The following is a 21,255-nucleotide window of genomic DNA, read 5'->3' on the forward strand; positions in this document are numbered from 1 at the left end:
GTTGGTGCACAATGAGTCATGAACATCCCACCAACTGAAATCATTCTCCCCAGGCGATGACAGATGCCCTGCAAGGTCACAGTCAGCAGTGGCACAGATTAGATTTAATACCAGAGCATGGGGTCCACTAAGAACATGGAGTTAACAGGTTGAGGAACCCTAAATGATTTTTATCACATAAAATCATATATGTTTAACATTTCCTTTATTTACTTAAATAACAGGAAACAACTGTTCCAGCATATCTATCATGGCCTAAATGCTAATGTATAAATACAAGTTTAGTCTTGTAAAATTCCAAGCATAACTACAGAATATGTACAAGAAAGTAAGTGCTATTGATCTGAAAGAAGGTAATTAAATTAATTTGCCACACACAACTTGCCAACATTTTCAAGCCTTCAGAACTAATAACATTGTAAAAAAGTATTGGATATGTAACTTTGACACACTGAGACCATGTGAAATTGTGAATTATTTAAAATTCTATGCTTTTTGAACCATGGGACATCAAAATACAGTGATTAGGACTAACCTTAGGTTTACGGATTTTGCTGCAACCTCATACAAGAATGATTAATGAATATGGTTCATGTCAGAGAAAAAAATGTTCATATGAAGTTTGGAAATAGCTTTGCTTTTGTTCAGCAGATGTCCAAATATAGCCAGAGAATCTGGGTGCACAGTATGCCAAAATATATCAATAGTGAAATGGGCAAATAATCTCCACAACAATTTCATTACAATTCGAAGGGGAAGCAGCCGGATGTCACTGTTCCTAACGGGGCACATAGCCTGGCCCTCAGTGGTATAGAGGAGAGTTAAAACAAGTTCAGTGGGTTGAAGCATGTGATGAAACAGTAACAATTTTCACACATGCAGCCTTATCCTGAAATGTTACAGAACTTTAACATTTAGAGGTCAAATATAAATGAGAGCTGGAGCTGGCATTATGGAAAAATTGCTCTGGCAATTTGTCTACTCAAGACTGTAAGATTAATGGAATGTTCTATTTCAGTATTAGTGTGAATATAGCCATAATATAACTGGATAAAATGTGCAAGACTTGTCAACAAATAACATAACAAAAAACAAATAATTAAATAATGGATAATGGTAATAGGATAAATTGGAAAACTTAATATTGGGACCATAAATAGCTCCTCTGTGACAAAAGACAGCAATGCAGCTGGGTTAGCAAAGCTGGCAACAAATGTTGGACCAAACTATGGTTTATGCTGGCTGACATGTTTATGAGTATAGGACTTCTCCTCCCATTACAATCAGGCAGATGTTGGGCAGTGTTGGAAGCAATGCATGTTGCAGGCTGAATTGGGAAGTAGAATTTGAAGAATCTCAAAGAGTTTGATTGGACTAGGAGGACAAGTTACTCCTGACTTCAGGAGGTGAACACAGGACACACAGATTATGGAGTTTCCAGTTTTGATTCTTGAGAGCTGTGGCCAAATTGACTTCATATCATACACTATTTTGAATAAAATGAACATCCAGATATCACCAACATTCAGTCAGCGCAGAGGAATGGCTAAAGTTAACAAAGTCAAACATGGGGCCCTTGAATGAAAGGACGAATCCTAAAATGAAGAGATTCATCTTTCACTTTTTATGTTCTTTACTGGAAACATTAGATTCCACCTGCACATTAGATTCACCATAGAGAGTCTGATGAACCCCAAACTCCTTGCTTTGAGGATACATTTGAAGTCTCTAAGTGATGGGCGGCTGCCACTGTTGGGACAGCTGTGGAAGAGGAAGGCGGGCCCGTGATAGTGTCCTGCACAAAAATGATTAATTAAGGACAGGAAGGTTAGATGATAAAACACTATATTCTTCAATCCATCAAGGATTCATCATTCTTTCATTACCAAAATGCTTTCCTCTTTTCTTGAGTTTACAGTTTTTCATACTGAAGTCATGTATTACACATGAGGGTGAGCAGCAGCCCGGAGACATTGCAATACTGAGATTGCCCATAGGGGGTGCTGTCAAACAGTTTTTTTGTTTATTTTGTTTTATTTTTTTTTATTTTTTTATTTTTTTAGAGAAAACGGGCTTTGGGACCTCACGATTGGTCAGCAGTAGACTCCCCAGGAACACCACATTGGGGCCTTAGAAATTTCAAATGACTGATCTCCAGAATAAAAAATTACTTAAATTGCAGTTTAAGTGCTGTTATAAACAGTCTGTTATAAACAGTCATTTCTAAAATGACTGTTTATACTGCAGTAAATGGTTAAAAATTGCTGATAGTCTTGACTGCTTGCATCTGTAATACACCATCCTCAGCCTTTCATGGCTCCCATTTATCTGACTAACTCCAATGTATGTTAAAGGTTTCTCAAATTTTTATTAGGAAACACAATGTAAATTGTCAATGCTCAGGGATGAACTAATTTAATTACCTTCTTTCAGATCAATAGCGCTTCCTGGTCACGTCTCCCGTCTGTTCTGGCTCCACGTTGGTGGAATGACCTTCCCGTGGAGGTCAGAACAGCTGAGACCCTGACCACCTTCAAGCGACGACTGGAGACTCACCTCTTCAGGCTGCACCTCTCCCCATCCCTCCCTACCTCCCGGTAGTCTCTAATTGACTATATAATCTTAGGGTTGCAGCTAGGTAAGCTGTTTATCTTAGTTGACTTAGTTATTGCACTCGTGCCTACTCAACTATTGCTTGTATTATTTGCATAGACTGCTTTGTTGCTGTTTTTGTTTGTGTTAATCAAATTAACCTACAGGGTCCAAGTTAAACTACGCGCTTTTCCCCTGCACTTGGAACTATACTTCCCTCTAGGGTTTTCAACACACTTGTTCCTGGTTATGATTATACACTTTGTTGTACGTCGCTCTGGATAAGAGTGTCTGCCAAATGCCTGTAACGTAATGTAGCATAGCATGGGGCGCCTGCGCATGCGGCGACACGGTCTATGCTTGATTTTATGGTGTTTTTTTGTTGTTCTGGAGCACTGGACCAAACAAATTTTCCTGTGTGGGATAATAAAGTTGATCTGAATCTGAATCTGAATGATCCAAATATTGCATGTTTGACAAGTAAAAACTAAAATAAAACTTCTTACCTGGGAGCACTGCACTCCGGGGACTTCTAAAATAGAGGCAGATAAAGATATCACCTAGTGGACAATGTGACAAAGGTTACATTGTTTTACAGGGTATTTGTTTGCCACATTCTTCAGCTTCTGATAATAAATCATGGCCCGGTCTTTCTGAAAACCAAAAAAACTGGTCCATGTAGATGCAGTAACATTCTCCTGTTCATCAGATCAAAGTCACAATTCCTATATATTGTCAATCAAAGGACTTCACTATCCAATTCAGATATTTTTTTAAATACCTAGAAACCTTCTTAAAAAATCTGCATTTTACCAGCATAATAACAAATATGTATGTACAGCCTTCAAAAAATCAAGAACACAGAAATGAACACACAATCAAAACTCAATCCCACTATCAATTTTGTTATGCTTTTTATTAATTTCGGAAAACATGTAAGGCATATGGTAACATTATGCAGAGAAGCAATACAAGTTCTAGTCCATGTGAACAGCATCACACAACGTGGTCGACCCGGATTCAAGCACAGAAGCAGCATTTACTCAAAGGGTTTAAATACAAAGAGGAAAAAGGTGGTTTGTGTGAAACACTGATTCAAATGAAACATTAGAAGATAAGACAATGCGCCTGTGTAATATCTCGTTGCAAGCACAGGTAGATGTGATGGAGAGGCTCAGTCCTTCAGTGCTACAGTGACAGAGGTACGTATCAATCATGCTTCAGCAACGCAGGCAGTGCTGTAGACAAGGACTCCGCGGCAATGGCATTCAGCGGCAATGGCACCTCGATCAAACACAAAAGGGAGGAACAGGAAGTCGCGTCCCTCTGAAACCTTAAAAATGCAAACACTGAGGGGACAACACGGGCACTCTACAGAGTAAGAAAGCCAGTTTTTCCATCCACCAGCTAAAGGTGATCTCTGTGCTTGTAACAAGAGCCTCCTGTGGCCTGCATTCTCAGGGGGACGCCGACAAATTGGCCGTTGACATGTAGATTGTACTGAAAAGGCATCTAAATCATACTGCTTTGACTCCACACTGTGCATAAGCCTTACAAAAATATGGCCAGCCTGGCAGGGGAAACCACGGTGACGGGGAACCGGACTGTGAACTAAAAAGTGAACACTACACAAGCACTCGCACGTGAGAACAAAGCGTCTGCCAGTGAAAACGTGTCACTGGGCGGCGCCGAATGCCGACCGCAGTTTGCACTGACCTGATACTACTGAAATACTGAAAACAACGGAGAGTGAGACACATCACAATATTCCTAATGACAATTTTCCCTGAATACTGCGGTCCTAACCAATCAAATAAGCGTATTTGTGGGCACATAAAGAAGTCACACTTCAAAAACAACTCTATGGATGCACTGTGGATATGGCACATCTATTGTGTAACTTGATTGTGTAATCATTTAAGGAACTGGAACTACAGTCCTGATGATAAACACTTGGGACTGATGGCCATAACATTTGCAGTTCCAGTTTGCATCAAAAACTCGGTATGGGCTTGGTTTGAAACGTATTATTTTTCAGGGTGTGGGGGGAGAGACAAATCTGGAAAATCCATCAGGATACAGGTACCCTCTGAGGGAAAACAGTATCATCGAGAAGCAACCCTCCTTACGCAAACTCGCAGTTCCCTCCCCACCATTCAGCGACTGAAGCGAATGACACGAACAGGCAGTGAAAACTGCAGCCCTCTTCTACTGCAGATGGAAACGTCTTGTTTTCTTTTCACTGGGTGACAAAAAGTGTTGAAAGCGACACCAGCAAAGTCTGCCGAGACAATGCGGAAAGAGCGGAAAGTGTCGAGCTGGCGATGAGCGGACGCGGAGGTCAGCTTCCTTGCAGCTGGCGACTCGCTCTCGCAGCTGGGAAAAACATTTTCTTCCTCCTCGCTCACATCCCAGACCGCGAGGAGTCATCCTAAAGAGCCGCAAGGAAGAGATCCGGTGATGCGTGCCAGAGGAATGTCGCCGAAATACTCAAAAATACAACTCGGGCAGACCGGGAACCTTTTTGGGTTTTCTTGCAGTTATAATGGGAAGAGTGGGTCTGCGTTTTTCCCTGTGTCCCTATGCAAGTGCCTGAATCACACCTCAGAAAATGTATTCACCACAGCAACGCAGTGCTTCTGTTTGTTATTTTTCTTGTTGTTGCAGAAATAAATTGTGTGGTCTGATGAACAGACAAGTGCAAATCCCTGTACCCTATTTTGGAGTCAACGGGCCCTTGGTACAAGCTGATCCAGAAACAGTGCAGAGTGGTTCATGAGGATAAGCAGTTGATGGAGGTAAACTGGTATTTTTTTTGAGAGGGGGTTGGGGTGTGAGGCACAAGGAGTACCTGAATTCCACTAGAGAAATGAAAAACAAATGGCACAGATCAGCACTGCAGCAAAACAAAAAGCCCAAGGAGCTTCAGTCACAGGCTCTGAGATGAGAAGCCATAACTCTGTAGTTATATTGTAACTACAGTTATGCACAAGGTTAGCGGAAAACTTGTTTCAAACTGTTTAAGTTGTCAGAAATTCATAATGCTTTGGGAAGCAACACAAAAATCTGTTGAGTAGTTTTTTGTGTCTTTTTTGCAATAAATGCTGTTTTCTTAAAGGCATAGCGAGAAGTTTACATATGATTTGGCACGCTTGTTCGGAGCAACGAAGAATTAAAAAATGGAATCACATTTAAGGAATGTATCAGGTCCCTGTGTTAAGTGTGACTTTGAGCTTTAAACCCTTAAACTGGAAAATATAGAAAGTACAACATTCTTCACTTAACGTTTGTTACTCACACAATACTCTACTGACAACCAAACCACCATTCACAGGAATACAAATAGCCCAGCATAACAGAACAGACCCTTAGAGAACACAAACCCCCCCAATAGGCTGGGGTAGGAAAAAAAAAACCCGAATGCAAAGCGGACTGGAAGCCGTCCCAGGTCTTACCAGCTGCAGACAAATGCACGTTATCTCTGAGCACTGGGACCGACTGTTTGTCTCTTTGTTTCAGGTGAATTCACAGACTTAGATTTATATTGACTTGCTTGGCAGCAGAAATAGCAGGAATGCAAGCAGTAAAACCTGGAACGGATCTGCTGTGCACTGGGTGTGTGATTTCCATCCCACCGAGTGCAATAAAATCAGCCAGCAGCGTGCAAAATACCAAAAACAACCGTCTTGACACATACTACAGAGCACGGGCCAGGGAAAGGAGAGGGGGCGATGGAGAGGATGAGTGTGGGAAGGGAAAAGCATCAGACTGGAGATTGTGGAGGATAAAGCTAGTAATGAATGGGGTAAATGCGATTAGCCAATGTCCTCACACACACACTAAGGGCACACAAACGCACAGATGTACTGAACGCACATACTCAAAAATACACACATACACACACACACACACACACGCACAGACACACAGACATACAAAGACAGACACACACACACACACGCACAGACATACAAAGACACACACACACACACACACACATACATACACCAACTAACAACACACACACGTGACAGAACAATTCGTAACTTTTAAAACTTTACAAAGTCACTGGTCAGAGCTGAGCCACCACAGACCTGGTCTGGACCCACAGACGTACAGAATGTAGGGGAGTGTACTGTAGGGGAGTGTACTGCTGAAAGTAAGCACATGGGGCTTGAGCCCTCACAGTCCAGGGTCTGCAACTCTGATCCTGGAGAGCCAAAGGGTTTCTGGGGCCTGGAGTCTTAATGTTGATTTTAAGGTGTGAACATAAACCAACAGGTACGTTTGGCCCTCGTGGAACAGGGTTGCAGACCCCTGCTCACAGTGATTCAGTGTCATCACAGCAATTAATCGCTATTCTTGAGGAAACCAGAAGGGGCAGTGCTGTTCCCATTAGAGCAGCATTGCCATGGCGTATTCCCGCACCAAGTTTCCACAGCAAACACTCAGTTTTTTTTTGTTTATTTGAGGCATTTTAGTCAGTCACTAACAGAATTTAAACAATGGGGCCACTCTTCCCAGTACTGACCGCCTGCCATTTAATCAGATGGAAAGTGAATCTCCAGAACTCAAAAACGTAACCTCAGTTTTACAATTGGGGCAGCACTAGGACTGTGCAGGCACGTAGACAAAGAAGAGCAAAGAGACAGTCACCTGCATTCAGATCCTTCGAACAGACTGCTGAACACATGACCAACAGTGAGGGCCCATCTGAGAGGATCTCTGGTAGATGCCCACATATGTATAATGCCCACACTCAGTTGGTCTTGGTGGATAAAATAATGGGGGGGGGGGGGGGGTTGAAATATCTACACCCTGTTCCACAAAAGAAGGGGATCCTGAAGTGGCAACCCCATCCCTCTTCACCCTACAATATCTGATGAGTGACTGGCCACCTTCCTGTGCTGTAGCCAATGGTCCACTGCGAGAGGATTTGTTCAGAGCAATCCCTAACATTCTCAGTAGGGGGAGAGTGGGCTGTGCAAACCTGTGCTTCTGACTGGAGAGAAAGACAGAGGCAGAGAGAGAGAGAAAGAGAGAGTGAGAGAGAGCGAGAGAGAGAGGCAGACCTTGTCACCATCTCTGACAAGCTGGATTCTTGTTGCCATGCCGACCAGCTTGAATATCGAGAGAGAGCGAGACAGAGAGAGAGAGAGGGAGGTGGAGAAGAGGAAGCAGGCCTGCGTTAAAGGAAAGGGTAAAGGTTGCATGAGAGCAATGCTCTCCCGGCACACAGCAAATGATGAACGACTGGATCCAGAGAAACGATCAGAATTTAACGGACGGCGGAGGGAGGGACACTAACGCTGGACGATGATTCTGTCAAACTGGCGGAGACACCAGTCCTGCCAAATGGAATAATGCCCCTGTTATTGTCATTTTAAATATTTTAGCTTCTCCCCATAACGACCAGTACTTGTGAATGTAAGTACTCTGTGTAATGTGTAGTAATCTTTAAAAGTGATAGCATCTCTGCGGACTATCACAATGACACAACCGGAAAACATGATTAATGAAGCCACATTAAAATCATTCTGTTCAATCTCTGACAAAATAGATAACGGAAAAATTTAGCGCTAGCAGATGAAAACCAGTGTAGCGCAACAATAATCCTGATAACACTTCAGATATGTCAATAATATAGACATAAATAAAATAAACAATCACAGGAGATACTAAGAAGCTATAGATAATGGGTCTTCACCACAGTTAAACAGGTGCGTGCTCGTTACATGCAGGAGATAACGTGCTGACTCTCCTTACTGGAAGTCAGCAGGTTCACATGCAGCCATATCGTGCCAGGCAGCAAACAACCAATCACCTGCAACACTGACTCATCTTCTGCTACGACTAAATGACATCATTAGCACAGGGTCTGAAACATGAGAGACTGGATGGGGAGGTGGCAAGGTTTTCTGCCTAAAATCTTTCTGCCTGTCTGTGAGTCTGGGTTGGAACAGGGGCAGGGTGAGGGGGGGGGGGGCACTCAGAGGAATCTAAACCGCATCAGGTCTGCCAGAGGGTGGGGTAGGCACTGCGAGTCTCGTAACACAGTTGTCACAGCAACAGTCACCAGCTCTGGACCGGAATACCATCTGTAGTCCTCTGATGCCTCCATTCTAAATAAGCATGCGATTCAACAGGTTCACAGATCAGGGGCCTGATTTTCATCGCTCCGGAAAAATTTCATTTGAAAGCTGCGTTTATAGGTTTGGCTAAGCAAATTCAGCTGTGTGTGACCGGCAAGCTCACTCACGGAAAACCGAACCCTACGCACAGAGAGAGAAGGTAAGGGTAGAATCTGCAGGACCAGGGCTGGATGGTACCAATGCTAGAGAGGAGTGGGTGGGCTGAGAGTCGGTCTGGGTGACTCAGACTGCTGTAAAACCACCCCACCCCCTAGACACACACACCCACACACAGACACACACACAGACACACACACGCAAAATAATAAAATAAAACCCTGCCCCCAGGAAATGGGCTTTCAGTGGCCTTCCTGACTCTATCTGGCTCTCCATTTCAATTCTCCTCCTTCTTGGCCTCCTCGCTATTGGGCTCCTCTTTCTTCTCCTCTTTCTTCTCATCTTTCTTCTCCTCTTCTTTCTTCTCATCTTCCTTCTTCTCCTCTTCCTTCTTTGGCTCCGGGAGCAGGATTACTTTTCCGATGTTGTTTCTCTCTTGCATCCGCCTCATCGCATCTCCCACCTACAGGAGAGAGCGAGAGAGATAGAGAGATAGAGAAAAACAGGGGATGTCGATTGATATAAATACAGCATTCGAGGGAAAGCAAAGGAGCATAGAAAGATGGAGAGGGTGGGAGGAAATTAAAGGGGGTGGGGAGGGAGGAAAGATTTAGTAGGTCTCCATCTGTCACGGCAGAAGTACATTTATCCATCTGTCTCCAGGGTAATTGATTTGTCGGCAATATTTTCCGCACGCTTAGCTCCCCTGCACACTGCGCATTACCGACGCGGTGCTGAGCACGACGGGTTAAAGATGGCCGGCCCTCAGCTTGAGAGCGCTGAATCCATTTCACACACGCAGCACGGCGCTGACACACACAAACGGTTTAAGGAAAGCGGACAGCGGAGTCGGCCAATCACCTTTTTTTGTTTCTTTTGTTACTTTCACGCCGGTTTTTATTTTTACGTTTCCATTTCGGCTTGTAATACATTTCAAACATGTATGCTTCGCAAAAGCTACATCTGCCAACAGTCTGAATTTGAAAGAGACAGATGGACTGAGAGAGATACAGAGAGAGAGAGAGAGAGAGAGACAAAGAGAGAGAACAACTACATCTTGTTATCAAATGTTGAAGGACAAATGCCATAGCCTAATTAGCACTCAGAATACATTAAGGCTACCCTTCATGGAGAAGTGGAAGAAACGTTATCTGTCAGCAAGATGATAATTTGCCACAGCCTTAAAGACTCTGTGCTGCCAAACAAACCAATATTTCTGTCCAATACGGAGTATTTTGGTTATTAATTTGACTTTGTTTATATTTTCCATCTTTATTCATTAAAATAATTTTTTACCAAATAGGTGAATTAGTGGCACCATTGCTGTTGTGAACACCGCTACACATTTGTAGCTCTGTCTTGGCAATACTGTAGTGTGAAGTCATGACGATAAAGCACAATTTGAGCTTCAGTGCAAGTTAAATTTTAGATGAAGAAAGAGAAGAATTATGGGGAAAAGGAGTGGCCTCCTTGGCATATCAACAGCTCAGGGTCAACCCCCTCCCACCAAAACCGCACATCAATGCAAACGGACCACCTGAAGACCAACGCCACGGCAACAACGAGCCGTCTCCTAGCAACTGCCAGTGTGTCGCCCCTTTGAAGCGGGGGACTGACGATTGCGCACATGCACGTATTTGGGGGGGGGGTGGAGTCGCCGGAGGAGAAAGCAACTGGTACTTGAAAGAATGCTTGAAAACAGGAGTAGGCGTGGCAGGACCTCCATCACTGCTGCAGCTGTATGTAAATAACGCATACAGGTAGACCCTACAATTAACCAATCATTCAGCAATTAGTACCAGCACATAAAGCGCTCGTTGCCTCCTCATTATCAGAAAGATGACAAGATGATGCACTTCAGTACAATTACTTTAATTGTCCCCCAAAAACCTATTTGGCTGTTGTAACCAGGCTAAATACATAAGTAAATAAATTGATAAATAAATAAATAAATAAATATTGCCTAGAACACGACAGGCTAATATTACAATTCAGCCCACTTTAGTTCTGATATTACTGATATAATCATAGACAAGGATAATATTATCACTGTCAGCATGGCCGCTGTGAGTTTGCAGAATCAGAGCCATTCTGCTGTGAGAGGAACGGGACATACAATTTCGATGCGAGTGATGGGGTGCGGTCTTCGGTCTGTCTCAAATGACTGATGCTGGGAAGCATATCTCTGAGATCATCTAAAACTGCGTTTTACGAACCTGTACGAAGACCTCTCAGAAAAACCACGGACATAACACACAGGCAGAAACCTGTTGCGGTGTTGTGCATGAGGGGGTGTCTGGCATGTTTTTCTTCCTCATTTATTGAGCTGGATTAGGAATGCAAGATCTCATGCTGGAAGGAAAATTAAACGAAAGGTCAACACTGTACACTAATGCATTTCAGCCTCCATCTCAATGCTTCCTTTCTTCATTTTCGCACCCCCTCCCTTTTATTAATCTCTGTCTCTCTCCAGCCACCCTCATCCTCTGCTCTTTTCTACCATTCACCCCTTTCTCCTTCTCCGCTATTAGCATCTCTGAGCGCTCTGATCTCGGTCCACTCTGAGATTGCAGCTCCCTTCTTCCTTCTTTTTATTCCTCCATGGTGGGACCACTCCCCAGACAGACACAGGCATGCCTGTGGAGGTCACCATGGCAACATGAGCAGAGAGAAAGAGAGAGAGAGAGAGAGAGAGAGAAAGAGAGAGACAGAGAGAGAGGGAGAGAGAGAGAGAGAGAAAGAGAGAGGGAGAGAGAGACAGAGAGAGAGGGAGAGAGAGAGAGAGAGAAATATCAAAACAGCCTGACTCCATTCCCGTGGCATCCCTGGGTAATTCATTTGTTTTCGCTCTCGGAATGATTCCGATGATTATTCAGCAGGGGAAACTGCACGAAAGAGCACGGTGTCCACATACCAGGCCAAACCTGAGGCTTAAATGCCCAAGTATAACGGAAATGCGTGCACTTGTTTCCCGGAAAACGACAGGGCAATTCTCACCCACTCGTTTAGCTTAACGACACTGTCCTGCCTCTCTGACCTATACCCTCTGACCACTAGAGCTCAGAACAGAACAGCAACAGAGGGGGCAGTGACCTGTTGAAATCCATTGCCATAGAAACCGCGGCGTACACCTGCACAAGCAAATGCCTCATTAGCATAGCTCCTCCCGCCAAGCGAAGCCCGCACCCCGACCTCCAGTCTACCGAGCCACAAGCCAACAGATAACGGGCACTACAAACAGGAGGGGTAAACATAGCCTTTTTTGGTAAAGCTGCATTTAGGCTGAGCATGGGGAGGATTCGCCTCTAAAGAGCCATTATCTGGCCACTTTTTCATCGTTCTCAGGCAGCAGGAATGTAGCAAGACATTTAGACTTTCCCTATACTGTGCACTTAAGTTTCTGAGCCAAAAATGACCCGGGTAGAATGCAAGCTTAATCAAATTCGCCCTGCCATAATGCCTCCTCTTTCCTGGGTACTGGGCCTGGGTCAGTAGCATCGTAATATATGCCAGCTCAAGCCTGGTTTTCATTCAATCTCCTGACTGATTAATTCAGGTCCTCACTGGGTCGAGCAGTCAAATTGCCAGCGTTCATCGCAGACATACATCACGGCAGCTGAACCATGCCTTCGGGGCTTGGGGGGACCAACCAGCCCTGCAGTCACGAAGAATCCAGGCGTCTAATGACATGAGATTCCCTCCGGATTTACCCAGACCCTTATAAAGACATTCTCATGAATGCACACACACACAAACACACACACACACGCACACACGCGCACACACACGCACACGCACAAACGCACGAACGCACGCACGCACACACACAAACTCTCTCTCTGCCCTGGTCTTCACCTGCTCAAAGTGATAGGTGGAGTCCACGCGGGGTTTGATCTTGCCCTGGCTGTAGAGCTCCAGCAGTTTGGCCACCACCTGTGAAATGAGCTCATACTCTCCATCCAGGTAGCCAAGGTGGAAGCCGCACACAGACTTGTTGGAGTGAATGAGGCTGCCGGCGTTGGTGGAGAACTGGTTGTACCAGGTCTTGGCCACGGCCAGCAGGTTCTTCTTCTGGCCCGTCAGCATGTTGGCAGTGCCTGGTGAGGAGCGGAGAGGAAAGAGTTAAAAATAACCCAACACATCAAACTCCCCATCAAATAACCTCCAAGTATAACAGATATTAAACTGGGTAAGCCCTGCTAATTCATTGTTTGCTGATTTGTGTTTTACTATACAACTGTATCACATAAAAACATTTAAATCGTTCAATTAAGCATTTTTGAAACTATTCGCCACGTCAATCACAGATTATGCCAACGAATCAGTTACCTACGCTAGCCTTGGATACAGCTGCCTGTTAGAATTTAACAGCACAAACAACAGACGGGAAGCCCAGAATAAGCACAAATTGACTGTGCTACAGCGCCCGCCTTTTCCTGCCCGTGCTTCGCTTTGACATTTGCCCGCGTCGTTTCACTCCTGTGCTAAATGAAGAGAGGCCGTTTCTCGCGGTAGCCCGAGCGGATCGATGGCCAGCTCCCGGCACGCGGCGGCAGCTCGAGCGGAAGCGAACGAGCGGTAATTACCGCGCGCGAGACACGAGGCGCGGCGGGAGCCCCCCCGAATGCGCTTTTCTGAGGAACCGCGCCCGCGATTTACTCTCCCCGGCATCGACTCAAATGATGCGCTGAGGAACTGATGTGGTACTCAGCCGAATCGGTCACGCTCATTCCGGCCTTGCTTCCCCGATCTCTAACTCCTCCTATTTGCTCCTCTTTCCTTTCTTTCTTCCATCCCCTTATGTGCACTTACTCCCTCACCCCCAATGACCTCTTGCTGTGTCCCAGTACCCTGACTCTCTCTCCATCATTCACTCTCTCGTTCTCTGTCTAACCACACTCTGTCCGGACAGAGACAAAGGCATCTCACACAGCGAAGGAAGCTCAGTGCGCTACAGTCAGATGCATTCCAGATCGAGGGGGGGGGGGGGTGGGGGATAGAGCAGCCATTGTTATCCCACGCATACTTCTTCTGATAAGCTGCAGAGCATGAGCGGTGGGATTGGACCGGTGGGGAAAGAGAGGCCATCTTTATTTCCCACATGCCGGGAGGAGAGCTCCGCCCACCAGCGCGTGGGCGCGGGACGCGGATCGCCGCCTTCGCCGCGGCCGACCCACCGGACGTCGCGGGCGAGAAAGCGATAATTGAGTAGGTCCCCGCGGGGTCCGGCGCGCAACTTCGCCCGGGACGTCCGATCTGGTATCGCCGACCGGCCCTGACGGGCAGATGAATAAGTGATCGACCGCCTTCCCTAATTGCTCTCAGGCGGAAGGTAAAGCTCCTGTAAGCACTAAAGAGGTTAAGTGCTGAATGGAGCTGCTGTTCGCCCCGGCCTGGTATCTGGCCGCAGGCCTCCGGTTCACCCGAGGACACGACCCCCCCCCCCCCCACCCCCCCCCCCCCCCCCCTCACCGTAAGTGATGAGCTTGCCCATAGGCTTCAGCAGGTTGAAGGCCTTGTGGGTGTCTGAGCCTCCCAGAGGGTCTAAGATAATGTCCAGACCTGAGAAACAGAAATAGGAAGGGGGAGTGGAGGGGAGCGGGGGGGGGGGGGGTTTGGGGGGGTGGATGAGAGACAATGAAATCACTGCTTCAAAATTGATAAAGGCTTCCTTGAGGAAACCCACTCAAACATTTAAACATTTTAACCATAAACGTCTTTTTACGCTCACTTAAATGGAGATGTTTAACCACACCCGAATTTCAAATGGTGGAATCATTTGGGGGCGTAAAAAGCCTTGTGTGGCTACCAGTTCCTTTCAGAATCAAATTAAGCTTTCCACTTATTTTCCATATGGTTGTTTCAGGTATGTTAAGGTATGAATGCTATTATTTTGAATGCAACTATACCCCCATTTAGGCAGATACATTTGCAGGATTGGTTTATCTTGTGATCATGTAACATTAAAGCAGCTTTCTATCTGAGGGGGGAGATTACCAAGACATGTTTATGCCGTGCTCAAATGGGAGGAGGAAAGATACATGCAGCAGAGAATGGTGGTAATGGGAGGAATGGAATCTTTTCCAGATAAGGAATAAAATGTATTAATCAATGCTTACTTTTAATGTATCCAACATCATGCATGCTGTCAGATTTAAGTACTGTATCATACAGTGCTGAGACCGCTAACGTCACCAGCCGTTGCTGTGAAGTCATTGACCCAAGAATGTAATTTTTCCAAATCTGGAAAGCCCAGTTTTACTGGCAGGCCTGTCCCATTGTAGCAACATCTCCTGTCAACGCAGGCGAACACAGAGCAGCGCACGGCCTCCAAAATGAGAGCAGCCGGCTGCCGGCTGTTCCCCGGTCGGGCCGTGGATTCACTGCGCTGGGGAATGGCACAGGCTGGCATAGGCTGGCACAGGCATCCGTTTGTACGGAGGAGCTGAACTGCAGTGGGACTGAAGGAACTCTTCGTTCCTCCCGGGGTTCCAATTACCACCCTGCAATGGCGCGCTTTGTAGCTGAGGAGGTCGGTATTTCACTCCAGACCACCGTGCACTTCGCTGCACCAACGGAAAGGGCTTTAGCAAGGAGTTAACACCTGCCAAGCCAAATTAGGCCGCTTATGTCTGTCCAAAGTGTCAGAAATAGGATTCCTCTAAAATGAGAGGGGGAGAGCAGGCGTACCACATGTCTCTGTTATCGATGTCCTAGGAGAAAAATTCTACAATAAAATAATCCTCATTGAATAATATAATAATGATAATTAATCATATCACTAAACCAAACAAGAAGAAACACAAGGCTGAATCATCTCACACAATCACAGTCCAAGCCAGCAGCAGTTTGGGTCCAGACCAAATTTTATATTTATGATTACACATAGTAAATCCCCTCTATCCGTAGATCCACTCCGCCTACATGTTAGAATCTTAAGACCAAGAATGTGCTGGCATGGGAGTCATCCTTGCTGCTCTGGGAAACGTAGTGCCACACTCTAACCTTTGGGGCTGATCTTGCGGATCTCGCTGACGTAGTCCTGCGTGCGGTAGTCGATGGCGTGCGCGACTCCGCCCTGGCTAATAGCTTCGTGCTTGCTGGCCGACGCCGTGCCGAACACGCTCACGTCCTTGACTGTCTTGCACAGCTGCGTAGCCGCGATGCCCACGCCACCTGAGGAATGAGACACGAGAAATGGAAGAGATATGAACAGAAGTCGCAGGGAGAAACACTGAGACTCAGAGGGAGAAACACAGAGACTCAGAGGGAGAAACACAGAGACTCAGAGGGAGAAACACAGAGACTCAGAGGGAGAAACACAGACTCACAGAGGGGGAAACATTGAAACTCAGAGGGAGAAACACTGAGACTCACAGAGGGGGAAACATTGAAACTCAGAGAGGGAGAAGCACTGAGACTCAGAGGGAGAAACACAGACTCACAGAGAGGGAAACAGACTCACAGAGGGGGAAACACTGAAACTCAGTGGGGGAAACAGACTCACAGAGGGGGAAACACTGAAACTCAGTTGGGGAAACAGACTCACAGAGGGGGAAACACTGAAACTCAGTTGGGGAAACAGACTCACAGAGGGGGAAACACTGAAACTCAGTTGGGGAAACAGACTCACAGAGGGGGAAACACTGAAACTCAGTTGGGGAAACAGACTCACAGAGGGGGAAACTCTGAGACTCACAGAGAGCCTGAGACAAGCAAACTAAAAGATAATTTTCCTCCAACCGTTGAAAAATGACTCCTGAAAATATAAGCATGCACTCCACATTAGAAATCGTGTCAAACTAATGAAATGAAGAGTTATCAATTGTAATTAACCCATTCCCTCAGAATGGGCCCAAATGATGAGAAGACATCTCATTATGTATTTGTGTGTATGTATAGTGCATGAAAGGTCTTTGTGTGTATTGTGTGCTGTCACAGGCAACAAAAATAGAGCCATCATTGTATTGTGCACTATGCAGAAAAAAATCATTAAGTGTAATTACAATTTTTTGGTTACCCTGGTGAGAAGATAAAATTGACTACAGCAGTGTGGTACCCAATCAGCAGAATATGACTGTATTTTATTTTAAATGTGCTCATTATCATTCTTTGTATTCGGGGGTGGTGGTTCTGGTTTCCCTGGGAGAGGTCCACAGAGAGGTTTGGGTTTCTCTCTGGAGCCATTTTGTGGCAGTACGATTCTCAGGGGTATACAGACAGCAGCTGTCCCACACAGGATTCAAACTCACAGAGTGCATTGGGCCTAACCACGTGTGAGCGATGCGCTATTAGCCAGTTTACTGCACTGTAAAGCATAAACATTCAGAGTGCCCCATCTGAGTCATTCTTTCAGGAGGTGCACTGATTTCCAAGTCCATCCGTCTATCGCCCAAGGCTTACAAAATGGAAGGTGCAAATAAAAGTCTGACTGCCTGGTCGTAGATCCAGCTTACAGAGGCGTTCGGTGTAAAACAAAAAGGCAGGAAGCAGAGGTCTGGTTTTTAAGATATAGGCTCCGGGCGTGTGCCTCGTGGTTGTTCCCTCAGCAGTAGGTCAGTGCAGGGCCGGCAGAGCAAAGCAACAGTGCAGACACACAAGGGGAGGTCCTGGGTCCTGCAGGAGCCAGCGAGCAGCTAACCCCCGGCAGCGGCAGGCTCCTGTCCTTTTCTCCGCTGCTCGTTTCCCCTCAGGCCACAATGCCTGAGGCCTGCGTTCGGTTTGCGAAGCCACCGCAGGTCTTATATAGGTGACTTACAATGGGTACCTGGGAAATTGGAGGAAATGGGAGGAGCGAAGCGGACCGGGCGTGCTCACAGAGACGTACCTCGGGAGCGTAGGACCTGGTTCTGCCGCGTCATCACAAAACATCCACGTGCAAACGGAGACAAATATGCGGACGCGCACATCGACACCACATGACACATATGTGCTTCCTCACAAGCACAATACATCACATTACGATCACTTAGCAGAAGCTCTTTTCCACAGTGACTTGCAAAAGTGGACAACATCAGTGTTCAGCCTCAGGAATACTATAGTGTGAGACTTTCCAAGAAAGCACAGAAGGCTCATATACATTATAATTAAATAGGTAAATAACATTACACCCGTCTTAACTCAGGTATATATATATTCCCTAAAGGGAAATACAAAAATAAGAGAGATAGTCGAGGGAAATAAAAAGGGGAGCGACTTGGCTGAGTCTGGGGAGATTATAGATCAGATGAGCAGCAACGTTCTGGATGAGCTCCAGAGGTCTGATGACAGAGAGGGAGAGGCCCCGCAAGGAGGGAGTTGCAACAGTCCAGACAAAAAATGGCCTGTGCCTGGATAAAGAGCTGGGAGGAGTAGGTGGTGAGGAAGGGACAAGTTCTCCAGATGTAGTCCGGACACACACACACGCCCACAGTTCTGACACACAAATTCGCCTCACACGAGATACTGCAACAGAACGATTTATTTTCCTTTCACACCCACATTAAGAGGACCAAAGAAACTCGCATTCGCCTTTGTTGCTTCTAATCCAAAAGACCTTGAATCAGAACAAACTCGAGACTTCCCGAAGCCCCCCAAGATGACCCAGAACGCCACAGAGCAACGGCGGTAATCCTGGATAAGACCTGCGAGCTGCGAAGAGCGGGGGTGAACTCATCCCCTCAAGTACGGAGGAGTTGCCAAGGAGACCACAGCCAAATTGGATGAGGGCGAGGGAGCAGAGCAAAGTCATCTTTGCTTCACCGGATTTTATTCCATCAGAATCAGAATGCATTAGGTGTTGAGCAGAAGCCAAGCCCTGCACTTACAAGTGACTAATTTGTGCAGGAGCTTTCAAAACTGCACAACTGAAGAAACTGAAACCCTTCCTGTTGCATTTTAGATAATAATAATATGTGTGTGTGTGTGTGTGTGTGTGTGTGTGTGTGTGTGTGTGTGTGTGTGTGTGAGTGCGTGCGTGTGTGTGAGCGTAGTCATTCAGGGGTTCAGGCTATACAATTCTCCTCGAGTGTTCCGTGCAGTTACAAAATACCGGACTCAATATTTTTTGCATCGATGCGGATTCCTGTTCCTAATATTGAAGCAACGTTCCATCTCCAGACATCTTTAACACTAGCACTCCTTCATTCCTTAGCGACTCAAAAAACAATGGAACCTCCTCAGCTGATCCAGGTAATGCTCCAGGGTGTACAGCCTCCATAGGGATGATTGGTCTCTGGCCACAAAATACTTTGGAATGGACTTAAAACAGAAAGCAGCAGGACCTCAGTCTCTCCAGTCCAACAACCACAGCAGCGGGACGCTTTCTCCGCCCCGATTTTAAAAATCTCTGAGGACACATACGCACACGGACACAGCCGTTACTGTGAAACATTAGGGTTCTGTCAGAGCTCTTCACACCTCTATCAAAGTGCATTATTACAGGACTAACTGTTTTTAACCTGTTGTCACAGGGGTTCACACAGCACCAAAAATGCAGAGTGTGTACAGCAAAAGGGTGGCTAACATCACAGATATTCCTATAGATCCACCAGATGGTCAACTTGGCATTCTCAGTATTGAAATTACTGCCTCCCGACCATTAAAGTCAAAACATTACAAATTCTATAGCTTGTCATAAGCTAATACACCACCAGAAACTCCAGTTACTAACCCAAGCCTCCCGTCATTAAGAAAAACAGGACAAGTAAGGAAACTATGAGTTGACTATGTTTGATCTAAATGACTATCTATGCTTAGACTACTCCACAGAGCCACAACGAGCCTGCTCTTTTTTGCCAGTATAATAGTTTTTGATACTCTCATGCAACACCCACCCCTCCCCTGTCTTTTCTACCCTGGTACAGAAACATGGGCACGAGGTTCTGCCAGAAGGTCTTGGGTTTGGAGGCCCCCCTTTGAGAGCCCCTGGGAGCAGAAAGACCCGGATGCGCCCTCTGACAGCTGAGACAGCCGGTCAGCCCTGTGACACCACCAACCTCCCATCACAAGACCACAGGCACTGGCGCCAAGCCCCACCCTCAGCCACACACACACACACACACACACATACACATACACGGATATCACACACACACATACTCACAGGCGCACACCCCACACATACATACATGGACATACAGACAAACACATGTGCACACACACATGCATACTGACACACACACATACGCATACACACACACACACACACAAACACAGATATCACACACACACACACACACAGACATCACACACACACATACTTACAGGCACACACGCATACACACACACGCAGGCACGCACACGCACACACTTGAGAAGGGGGAAGTCAGAAAACAGTCTTTCAAGTGCGCCTACATTGCTAATCTTGGCAAACATGTGCAGATTAATTTAGCCAATTATCCCATATTATACCACCCCACCTCTATCCCTCATGCATTCTCTCCCTCCCTCATACTGTTACTTTTCCACTCAAGTGCTTGGTGCTTCCCATTGTCTTGAGGGTGTGCAACAATGGAGACACACTCTTTATCTAACTCAGTGGCATTATAATTATTACACTCCCCCACCCCCAAGGCTATGTGGTAAATTCCAGCACCTAATTTCATTCATTCAAATTTGGTTTAATTGACTTGTTTACCCCTGAAATTTAACACGTATCAAATATGGTTTCACAATGAGGACAATTGATGGGGCGAAACACACAGTGGCATGACTGTCTCACTCTCTCTCCCTCCGACAAAATTCGGCTCTAAATTTTGACGGCCTGATGAGATAGCCAGCCAGCCAAAATACGGAGGAATTTCCCCATAACCCTGAAAAAATTCACTCCAGTCTTCTCAGCCAACATTTCCACACCCATCGGTGCAAAGTGAAAACATCTGCGCAGAACACAGCGAGAGACAGAAAAACATAGAGATAAAACTTCATGTTTGGGCCGCAGGTGTCTTCTATCATGATGTGTACTGAGATTGGTTTTCCTAAATGCTGTATGGATGGGGACGCCCCACTTTGACTCCGCGGTTGGACCGAAAGACATGGGCGTTCCGCTGACTGGTGGGGGGGGGGGGGTATTGGGGCTTGAGAAAACGATCTGATGTCACACAATCAGAGCCAGCAGGAGAAATATTGGACCCCACAGTGGAGCGCTGGAACGCAGCCCAGTCCCATCGCCGAGCTGTCAGCACTCCTGTCAAAGCCGTCTCCAGTGTTCTGCTCAGGGGAGGGGTCCGCACAATCCAAACTCACATTTTCATTAAACCCCTTTTGGGGGACAGGGAAGTAAACCATCTCAGAATGCAGTCAAGCTGACGCATCACAAGGAGAAGTAAAAATTGATACGACCAGCGTTTTCAAAAGTGTGATAACAGAATCACTACCCATGAGAATTCACATGAATAGAGGCGTGGGCTTTATCATGGTGGAAGTGTAAATTTAT

At 46.1% G+C, this 21,255-nt stretch overlaps 1 protein-coding gene across 1 annotated transcript in view; it reads right to left on the reverse strand.

Annotated features, from left to right (window-relative positions):
- Positions 1-3,489: 3,489 nt before the first annotated feature.
- LOC118220598 (synaptic vesicle membrane protein VAT-1 homolog) overlaps positions 3,490-21,255 on the reverse strand; it is a 29,950-nt gene continuing 12,184 nt past the window's right edge. Inside the window, exons 3-6 of the mRNA XM_035404546.1 lie at positions 15,846-16,016; positions 14,313-14,402; positions 12,696-12,937; positions 3,490-9,303 (exon numbers count right to left, since the gene is read on the reverse strand). Coding sequence (XP_035260437.1) covers positions 9,118-9,303; positions 12,696-12,937; positions 14,313-14,402; positions 15,846-16,016 — 689 coding nt within the window. The 3' untranslated portion in view covers positions 3,490-9,117. The remainder of the gene's footprint in view (positions 9,304-12,695; positions 12,938-14,312; positions 14,403-15,845; positions 16,017-21,255) is intronic.

Source organism: Anguilla anguilla, chromosome 2 (assembly GCF_013347855.1).
Source record: "Anguilla anguilla isolate fAngAng1 chromosome 2, fAngAng1.pri, whole genome shotgun sequence".
NCBI classification, from domain to species: Eukaryota; Metazoa; Chordata; class Actinopteri; order Anguilliformes; family Anguillidae; genus Anguilla; species Anguilla anguilla.